We start from the raw sequence: 11273 nt of genomic DNA, 5'->3' as shown, positions 1-11273 counted from the left end.
AGACTATATATATGTAACAAAATAATTTTTTAACTACAATTAAAATAACAAATTATTTTTTGATGATAACTAAAAAATGTATTTAAGATGAGATTAGTTTAAAAAAGTCTACTCATTGAAAATTTTTAAAATACATCAAAATATTATATGAGCCATATAACAAGTAAGTAATACTAAAATATGTATATATTTATTTTATATAATTATTGTGTAATTAGTGGTTATATTAAATTGTATTATTTAATTCTATTAGCTGATGTATTCTTGAATTTTTTTCCTAATCACTGCATATATAAGTCCGTAATCCGCCGTGAAATTAAAGTCGCACAACTCGCAAATGGCGAGTCTCCTACAGGATGTTATGACGGAAATACTAAGCCGACTACCTGTGAACCCTCTCCTGCGTTTCAGGTGTGTTTCAAAGACATTTTGTGGGTTAATAGACAGCCGATATTTCATTAAGCTCCATATGAATCGCTCCATCGAAACGAACTCCAATCTCAGTCTCATTTTTGTAGATGAACGGCCAGATAGCTTTGTCGAAAACAAATATTTTCCAACTGCTTGGATTCCCTTAATGATGCCGTGGAAATTAATGATTATCCATTTAAGAATTCCTGTGAGTTTAGTGATATTAAGATTTTTGGTTACTGCAATGGATTATTTGCCGTGAAAACTCGTCCAAAAAGTAAAGAAATAGCTTTGTGGAACCCATCAACTAGGAAACACCGAATATTAGCCAAGTGCTACAGTGATGATAATGGTTCCCATGAATGCGTCAATGGGCTTGGTTATGACGCTGCTAGTGATGACTACAAGTTGGTTAAGAATTTACAACCCGGAGACGACGAGTTTATTGGAGTTAGTGTTTATGTTCATAGTTTGAAAACTAATTCTTGGCAACAAATTAAAGAGTTGCCATTTTCTTTTTTCGGTGCTCATGGAGGAGTTGCTTTTGTAAGCTGTGCTTTGCATTGGCTGGCTTGCACAGCTCCGATCCTGAAGTAGCAAAATATGATTTGATGGTTGCATTTGATCCAAAGAGTGAGGAACTTTACCAAGTGCCATTACCTCCTGTAGAGGATGATGGATATTTTGATGAAGTGGACGATTTCAGAGGATGTCTATGTTTGACTCGCGATTATGACATGTATGAATATAATTACCAGGGACCTTTCGGTACATGGATGATGAAGGAATATGGGGTGATGGAGTCGTGGACTCAAAGTTTAACCTCTTTTTCCAGTTCTACAAATCCTTTACCTTTTGTAAAACCTTTAACTAGGGGTGATAATTTTTCCCGATGGGATGAGATTGGGACATATATTTATCCCATAAAAAAATTTAGGGACGGAAGTAAGACATTATTTTATCCCACTTGTATATACGGGACGAGAGTGAGATTGGCAAATTTTCAGAGGATCCCATCTCATTTGGGACGGGATTGAGACGTATATTTGTCTCATAAAAATATTTTTTTTTATCCCACTTACATATACTGGATGGAAGTTGGATTGACAAATTTTGTCCCATCCAGTCTCATTGCCGACTAAAAATTGAAAATTTTCTAATTGTGAGATCTCATCTCTTTTGGGATGGGATTAAGACATATTTTTATCCAAAAAAAATATAAGGACGGGAGTATGATGTTTTTTCATTCTACTTGCATATACAGGACGGGACTGAGATTGGTAAATCACATCCCATCCCGTCCCATTGCCAATCCTACCTTTAACTCATATGAAGTATGGGGATGTAGTTATAATTTATGAAAAAGAAGGGGTCTTTTGTTGGTACAACGTGGACGAGCTGTTGGAGAATCCGACCATGCTTGATGATAGGGGTGGGCAATTTCGGATTTCGGATAATTCAGATTGGAAAAGAAAATCCATCCGACTCCAATCCGAATATCAAATCCGATCCAGTCCGATCCAAAATAGTTCGGATCATATTCAGATTGGATAAAATTTCGGATAAATTCGGATTTGGATCGGTTCGGATTGAGTTCGGATTTGGGTGAGTTTGACTGGTTTAGATGATGCTTTCGGATCCTCCTTCTGAAACCTACCGGCACTGGTGGCTCCACCGTTACTTCCATCAACAAAAGCATGGCACATCAACAAGAAAGTGTAACCACAACCCATTCCAAGAAAAAGATCAAATCAAAGAGAATACAAGTGAGTTTGAGAATGGCAGTGCCGTTAGGCAAGCACCGTGACGGAGACGGAGCTTTGGAAGATGCCGGTGAGGACAGTGGCGACCATGTCAGCGGCGTAGTACTTGTTGGAGGAGATATAACGACTGAGAGGGAGGCGATAACGATGAGGATGGAGAGGATGTGGAGGAGAATGAGAGAGAAGCTGACGAGGGAGGGAAAGAGGCTAAGGGAGAGGGTGAGGAAAATGAGGCTTGATGATGATGGTTGCTATTGAAGGAGACGGCCATTGTTGCTGCTGTTATTGAGAGATGTTAGATCTTGAAATTGTTGATGATTTAAAGAAATGTTAATGATGAAGATGAGTAGAAATATCTGAAGAAATATCGAATTCTACTTTTATATTTAATTATTTAATTTATTTTTTTAATAAGTGTAATCCGATCGGATTGTTCGGATTGATCCGAATCCGATCGGATGACACAAATTATATCAGATCGAATTATTGGCTAAATCCGAATCTGATCCGAATAAGTTCGGATCGGATCAGATATATCCGAATCCAATCCGATGCCCACCCCTACTTGATGATGTGCCAGTTTGCTTTGTATATGCAAATATTATTTGTTTGGATAGCCTTCTGTCACTTGATGCTTATACAAGAAATGTAGTTGACGAAGGAGGGAGAATCAATTAGAAGAGGTAATTTTTTTTCTCTTTTGAATTTTCAAGGTAAGTATATATGTAGACATTTTTTACGATGATTTGTCATGCTGAGAAATTTTAGAATACATTAGAGGTAATACAATCAATTAATGTATGTATAATACATGTAGTTAATTTTTATATAATCATCAATTGTAAGTTATTTTTCCAAAATAGATATATATATGTTATAACATTCTTTATTTGTCGTATGATTGACATGATAAATTCAGAGGTACTCTAGAATAAAATATAGCCTTTTCTATTGAATCACAAAATAATTCACAAAACAATCAATTAATCTAATAATATTTTGAACCAATTAAAAATTCACAAAACAACCAATTACGGTAATAATATTTTGAACCAATTAATAATTCACAAAACAACCAAATAATGTAATAATATAAATTTTTAATGTGTTAATTTTTTTAATATAGAGTTGGGTCGGGTCGGGTTGAACTTGGTCAAAACCCGAAAATTAGGATCAAATTAATCGGGTGAAAATTAGGGTCAGGTCAAATTGCTATTTCTAGTAGTGACTGTTGTATCTTCAGCAACGGTAACAAGGAATTTATGGGAATGGCCGTCGATTTGGTAATGGTACTTATAAGAATATTGTCATAGACAGAGAACACTACATAGATAGTTCTATATTACAACTATCTATTTCTATTTGACTATAACCTTCTTTTTCTTATTTTCTTCTCTTCTCGTAAGAGTCCCTGTATAATAAGCTAAAATCTAAGGAGTTGAACTATTAGCACTCCTCTAATCTCCTCGCAAAACTCCTCTTTATATTTACACTTTTATCTTCGAATAAAATTTCACTAAAAGGAGAAGTAAAAATTGAAATCATGATTCATGCTACCATTACGGCCAACATTTTACACCCCACCTACGCGTTGCTTTGACATCAACATAAAACAAGAAAAAAAATTTAGAATTGTTTCTCAAAATTAATAATTATGCCACTATTTAGTAGTATTACACACACACACACACACACACACACATATACACAGTAGTTTTCTGGTCAGGGATTTTAAAATACAGGAAAGTTCGAGAAAGCTTTAAAACCGCACGGCTTTAAAGGCTTACAGTTTTAAGCCTTTAAAGCCATGCAGTTTTAAAACTTTACCGCACTTTCTTGTACTCTAAAATTTCGGACTGAAACATTTATATATATATATATATATATATATATAAATCAGTAAGCCATTTCTCATGATGGCAAAGATCTATCATCAACGTCTAATGGAAGTTATTTCTTCTATTAGAAGGCATGTACCTTAAAACCGGTAAGTTAAACTCATAAAAAGTTTGAGCAATTGACAAATTTTAACAAAACAGCAAGTAAAAGAAAATGAGTAGGGAGAAAAAATGCAAAGAAATTAAGATAATTGAGATAGGTGATAGTTGAGAATTGAGAAGTAAAAAGATAAATACAAACAAAACTAAAGAAATATAAAGAGATGAGGGTCGTGACAATTAGTTGGTGTGAATAGAAAAAAAATGAATTTTTAAATCATTTCATAAGGTATGTTTAGAAAGCGGTTCTCACTTTTCAGTCATACAGGGGTGCCAATAGTTCAGCTCAAATCCAATTCTTTTTTGGGCTTTGCAAAGCTAAGCCCAAAAACCTTCACGAGTGGTGTCCTATACTCCGATTCTGGGAATGCGAAGATTCCATGTTTCCTAGTGGTTACCACTCTTTGGTCCAATCAACATTTTGCACACAATTAAGTTATTTTTTACTTCTCTAATACAGTAATATTTTGTTGTGTTTGGTAACTCTGTTTAAAATTAGGTCAATTCAATGCCGTATGATTTTGAGATGAGAGTTACAAGACCGGCCAGAACTTTTCTTAATATGACAAAACATAATTCGCAAACGCCATGTGAACCTGCCAATAATAATATGGAGTATATGGTGCGGTGGCAGCAGTAGCTGATATCTTTAGTGCGGATTGACGATATTGGCGCTGCACGCAATAAAATATTGACAATTCAAAGCACCCATTGCTTTATTTACTTAGCAGTGAATTATGGTCTCCCCTCCACTTAGAAAATGCGCCAAAAACAAGTAAGAGAGCATCATTTTTCTCTTCTTCCTCTGAGATTCCTCTGTTTCTTTTATCTCAATTATTGACTCCTCTCCACTTTCTTTTGTCTTTCTCATTTCTCTGCGCTCTGGCATGGCAACTCTTCTTAGCCCGTTTTCTCCTTCTCCTTTAGCTAAAGTTTCGCAAATAATTGATTCAACATCATCACCTTCATTTTCCCTATTTCCATTAGGCCGCCAAAATGCATGTTCAAGAAAGGCGGATCATCATCATCATCACAGGATCCGGACAAGCAAGTTTGGTAACTTCCTAGAGTTGACACCGGAGTCGGTACCTGAATTCTTAGACTTTGATCTCCCCTGGTTTCATCCGTCCGATCGTATTCGATATGACGTGATCATCATTGGCACTGGACCAGCCGGCCTCCGTCTAGCTGAGCAAGTCTCATCGCGTCATAGTGTCAAGGTATGTTGTGTTGATCCTTCACCTCTTTCTACGTGGCCTAACAACTATGGAGTTTGGGTTGATGAGTTTGAAGACATAGGACTTGTAGACTGTTTGGACAAAACTTGGCCGATGACTTGTGTTTTTATTAATGATCACAAGACCAAGTATCTAGACAGGCCCTACGGTCGTGTTAGTAGAAATATTTTGAAGACAAAGTTATTAGAGAATTGTGTTTCAAATGGAGTTAAGTTTCATAAGGCTAAAGTTTGGCACGTGAATCATCAGGAGTTCGAGTCTTCGATTGTTTGTGATGATGGGAATGAGATTAAGGCTAGCTTGATTGTTGATGCTAGTGGCTTTGCTAGTAGTTTTGTTGAGTATGATAAGCCAAGAAACCATGGATACCAAATTGCTCATGGGATTTTAGCTGAGGTTGAGAGTCACCCTTTTGATTTAGACAAAATGGTTCTCATGGATTGGAGAGATTCCCATTTAGGGAATGAGCCTTACTTGCGAGCTAGCAATTTGAAGCTCCCAACTTTTCTCTATGCAATGCCATTTGATTCAAATTTGGTATTTTTAGAAGAAACATCTTTGGTTAGTAGGCCAGTTTTGTCATATAAAGAGGTTAAGAGCAGAATGGCAGCGAGGTTAAGGCATATGGGAATTAGAGTTAAAAGAGTGATTGAAGATGAAAAATGTTTGATTCCAATGGGAGGTCCTCTGCCTGTGATCCCACAAAGTGTGATGGCTATTGGCGGCACGTCTGGTTTAATCCATCCTGCAACTGGGTATATGGTGGCTCGGACCATGGCTCTGGCCCCTGCCTTGGCTGATGCAATAGCTGAATGCCTTGGCTCAACCAGGATGATCAGAGGCAGGCCACTTCATCAGAAAGTGTGGAATGGGTTGTGGCCAATTGACAGAAGATGCAATAGGGAGTTTTATTCATTTGGTATGGAGACTTTGTTGAAGCTGGATTTGAAGGGGACTAGGAGATTCTTTGATGCTTTCTTTGATTTGAATCCTTACTACTGGCATGGGTTTCTGTCCTCAAGGTTGTCTCTTGCAGAGCTTGCTGGCCTAAGCTTGTCTCTCTTTGGACACGCCTCGAATTCTTCCAGGTTGGATATTGTTACCAAGTGCCCTGTTCCTCTGGTTAAAATGATGGGGAATCTTGCCCTTGAAACCATTTGAAGATTAAATGTTCTTGAATAATTAGCGTCTCTTGCAGTACACAGTAACATGTTATGAATACAACGAATTTAAAAAGTGGATGTCGGTATCATTGGTGCACTTGAAAAGATGGATAATAGAAATGAAAAGATCCGATTATATGGTTGAAAATGATGGCTTTATACATGTTATTGTGTTTGTGTTTCACTTTATAAGTGAAGAAAGTGTTTCTGACCTTCGCTTTTATTTGTATCAAATCCAAATGTACAAAATGCAGTGAACACCCACCCAGGGGCGAAGCCAGAAATTTTTTCGAAGTCCAAGTATTATCGCAGCTAAAAGTATAAAACTTAATTAAGAAGCTCATTAATATATAAGAAAATAAATCAAATCTCAAAAGTAATTCAATTACAATTAAAAACGATTTAAGTTGTGCTTTACGATACTTTTGAGTATTAAATTTATCTATTATCAAATTTGAATCGATAGTATGTACAATTCTCTTTCATTATAAATAATCATACAATCTGATATAAACTCATTCTCTATCTTATTTCGAAGTGGTGTCTTGATATCTACTAAACTAGGCCATTTGATTTAGCTCCTGAATTTCTTCTTTTCTTTTATGAAAATAATTATCTTTAATGTATGATCTATCAATAATCAATTTAAAAATTGGATTGGTAGAATTCAATGATTTGACCTAACAATAATTTAATCTTACGCAATAAAATTAGAACAAGAACTAATTAAAGTCTTTACTACCTTATAATTAATAAATATTTTGTAAATGATTAAATAAAAAATAAATTTATTATATATTCTTACCAAGAGAAGGTGAATAACTGAAGAAGAAGCAGAGTATATCAGCACCAAGATCCCAAGAAACAAATAGAGCAGGTTATGAAAGAATAAAGTAAACGCTCACTTTTTTATTTATTTATTTACATGAATTGTAAAATTTTAAATTAATAGAATGATAAAGTTGTAAATAAAAGTATAGAGTAATGACAACTTTGTATTGTAAATTTTTCAAAATTTTGGACGGGTAGCTCCGCCCCTGTACCCACCCATTCCATAAAATTTCCTTTATTTCTTTCTCTGAGAAAAATCTAATTTTCAACTTCAACACATTCTTGGACACACTCTTCAAAGCATATAATCAAATACTCTCAACCCTTTTACGTGTTCTACAGATGACTGTTATGAGGCTTACATACAAATACAACCCGCCAGATATTGAGGCATTAAATGTCAACTGGTTCAATCTCATTTTCCTCATATGGAAGACCTATGCTTAATCGCCAACGTTAACATTCAACAAGCTATGTTTTCAAGAACTGAAATCCTTCGACCACACCATTAATTTGGTAGCCAGGGTATGACACCACACTTGAGCGCGATTTATTTGCAAACGACCACACTATTTCTTCAACCGGTACATTGTTTGCTCTATCATGTGCTAACTATAATTTAAATTAAAAAGTATAGTAATTAGTTACATAAAAAAAATCTTATTAAAGTTTGTAACTTATATTGCATTTAGTTAAGCATTAATTCTAACTTTTTTTTTTGTAACCAAGCGGAAAATGTACGAGTGTGTTCATTTTGCAACCATAGATGTTTTCTTGCCTTATAGGGGTGTGTTGATGCCAAATAATGCATATGCTCCCTATAATGAGACCATATCAACACTTAAAACTTGTAATCAACCACCTTAATGTTTGCACCTCCCAAAGATCTTTTGATTGAAAAATCAATTTGACAATCAGTAGGTAGTCCAATAGCATCACAATTTGAGAGATACTCAACACAAAATTCAAGTGGTTCTTCAGCAATATAACTTTCTACAATACAACCCTCAGGGTGGTAGCGATTACAAACATAATCCTTAAAAGTTTTCATATATCTCTCAAAATGATACATCCATCGAAGGTAAACTGGCCCACATAACTTAAATTGTTCAACTAATAGACTGATAAATGGATCATTATGTCAAAAAAGCTAGGTAGGAAGTATTGCTGCAATAAACATAAAGTGATTACAAGTTCCTTTTACAAGTGGTCAAGAATATTAGGTTCTACCACCATAGAGCACAATGAATTAAAAAAGAAGCACATCCTGATTATAACATTTCTAACATTTATAGGCAAGCAATTTCGAATGGCTAATGGTAGTAGTTGTTGTAACAAAGTATGACAGTCAAGCGATTTAAGACCTTGAAGCCGATAATCATCCATTGAAACAAGTTTTTGGACATTAGAAGAATAACCATAAGGAACTTCCACACTTTGCAAGGTTTCGCAAAACTGTTTTTTTTTTTTTTTTACTTACATTGTATGGAGTTGGAGGTAGGACTTTATTACTTTCGTTTGTTTCATTAGGAACTAGTTTTCCTCTTATCTCAAGATGCTCAAGATTTTTTTTTAACATTAATCCCATCTTTTGTCTTACCTGGTAGATGAAGTAGTGTGCCATAAATATTTTCACACACATTTTTTTCAATGTGCATCTCACTTAGTGCGAACTAATAAATTATTCGAATATTCTAAGTTAAAAAAGATTGATATCTTTTTGTACAATTTTCTAGTTATGTTTTCATTACCGTCACTATCACCACCTCCATCATGTTTCCGCTTTTTGCTTTTCTTTTTCCCAAACTTATTGTCAATATCTTTCACCATGTTAAAGATTTTCTCACCAGACAAAGTTTTAGGAGGCTCACCATGTTAAAGATTTTCTCACCAGACAAACTTTTTTAAGTTTCTGAAATTGGTGAGCAAGTGGTAGAAATCGATGATGACCTATATATGACATTTTTTGACTATGCGGCAACCAACATGCACAAGTGTCTATCCCTGGACAAGCATAATAGCCCTTAATAGTACACCCGGAGATGTTTCCGTATGCTGAGAAGTCACTAATTGTCCACATTAACACAGCCCGCAAATTGAAGGTTTCTTTTCTATATGCATCATAAACATCAACACCTACATCCCATAGAGTTTTTAAGTGCTCAATCAAAGGTGCTAAGCATACATTTAGATAATTTCCAGGTTGTTTAGGGCTAGATATCAAAAGAGAAAACTTCATAAACTTTCTTTTCATACACAACTAAGGAGGAAGATTACATGTTAATAATGTAACGAGCCAACAACTGTAAGTAGTGTTAAGTGTACTATGTGGGTTAACCCCATCAGTTAAGAGAGCTAAACATAGATTTTTGGGTTCTTGAGCAAATTTTGGCCATTTATTGTCAATTAGTTGCCAGGTTGGGGAGTCTGTTGGGTGGCGAAACTTGCCATATCTACTTTTCTTATTAGCATGCTATGTTAAGTTTCGAGCTGTTTGTGGTGATTGAAATCATCTTTTGAACTAGGAGTAGGAGGAAAGTACCATAACATCTTTTTGGAAACCCCTTTCCTAAATTTTTTTTAGCCATCTTTTTTTCTTTACCACCTAGATGCTTTGAGCATTTAGTAAGATTAGCAAATTTATTCCTATACAGAATGCAATCATTTGAACATGCATGTATTTTTTCATACTCTAAGCCTAGCACTTTCATTGTTTTCTTAGCCTCATACATTGACTTAGGTAGATTATTATTATTCGGTAAAATATCAGCAAAGACTTCTAATAAAGCCGAAAACCCTTTATCGGACCATCCATAGTTTCCTTTCACATTATAAAGTCTCATTAATCCAGATAACTTTGAATGTTTTGCACCCGGATACAAAGGCTTTTCAGCATCTTCAAGCATATCCTTAAAAGAATTATGATCTTTATCATCATAAGCATCTTCGACCATACCAATTATGCCACTGTAATCATGACATCTGAATCTTCGATTATGTTGATGGTCTTGACACTTTGTAGGTGTAGAAACAGGGTCAGCCTCACCACGCCAAGTCCAAACTCTATATTTTACAAGAAAATATTTTTCAAATAAATGATCATTCACCTGTTGAAGAGTATGAAACTCCATATTACAACAAAAGGTGCATGGACATCTAATTGACATTTGGTTTTTAGCATTCAAAATGGCAAAATGTGATAAATCAGTAATTCTGATACTATACTCTAGGGACAACCTATTACAAGTTATCCAAGTTCTGTCCATTCCAAATATTTTTACCTGTTCATATATTATATAGTGTCAGTTTAAGTTTAATAAAAGTGCATGATTAATTTCAAATATTTAAAGTTATTATGATTATAGCTTCAATAATAAATTCGTAATTAGGGAAAATCACTTACAACTCCTATACTATAAATCAATGCATTACCATAAAATATAATAATTTTTCTAGTACAATTATATTAATTTGAAAACATTAATAACAACATATTTTTGTTTGACAAAAATTACATGGCTAATGTATTAATTTGAAAACATTCCACTTACAGGTAATCTCGATTAAGTTTAAATTACTGGAATGTCCTCTAATTGATGCTCCACCTATAAATTTAAGGAGATGAATTAGTAAGATTGGTCGTAATGGATTTTTAATAAGCCGAGCTAAATTTCTAAATAATGAAGTTTATTAAATAATGATGAATTAATAAAACTAGAATTTTAGACCTTTTTATATAATAACCTTAATATTGTGAATTTACCAAAATAGGTAAATTGAAGATATTATTTGATAATAAAATTCTCCTAATCAAAATAAGAAATCCAAAACAAATGGTGTCCAAATTGGATATCTACAAAAAAAGATAAA

At 34.4% G+C, this 11273-nt stretch overlaps 2 protein-coding genes across 2 annotated transcripts; both read left to right on the top strand.

Moving 5' to 3' along the window:
- The first annotated feature begins 337 nt into the window (after positions 1-337).
- LOC18035460 (F-box protein CPR1) lies at positions 338-1735 on the top strand. The gene is made up of 4 exons (XM_024179886.1): positions 338-411; positions 630-899; positions 992-1205; positions 1676-1735. Exons 1-4 carry the CDS (start codon positions 338-340, stop codon positions 1733-1735), a joined length of 618 nt encoding a protein of 205 aa, XP_024035654.1.
- Positions 1736-4831: 3096 nt separating this feature from the next.
- On the top strand, positions 4832-6720 carry LOC18034834 (capsanthin/capsorubin synthase, chromoplastic). Its single transcript, XM_006424132.2, has one exon. It carries the CDS (start codon positions 5059-5061, stop codon positions 6568-6570), a length of 1512 nt encoding a protein of 503 aa, XP_006424195.1. The 5' UTR covers positions 4832-5058; the 3' UTR covers positions 6571-6720.
- The last annotated feature ends 4553 nt before the right edge of the window (positions 6721-11273 follow it).

The sequence above is a fragment of the Citrus clementina genome, unplaced genomic scaffold (assembly GCF_000493195.1).
Source record: "Citrus clementina cultivar Clemenules unplaced genomic scaffold, Citrus_clementina_v1.0 scaffold_8, whole genome shotgun sequence".
Classification (NCBI taxonomy): Eukaryota; Viridiplantae; Streptophyta; class Magnoliopsida; order Sapindales; family Rutaceae; genus Citrus; species Citrus x clementina.
The sequence above is the reverse complement of the archived record's forward strand: the minus strand, read 5'-3'. Positions and strand labels throughout refer to the sequence as shown.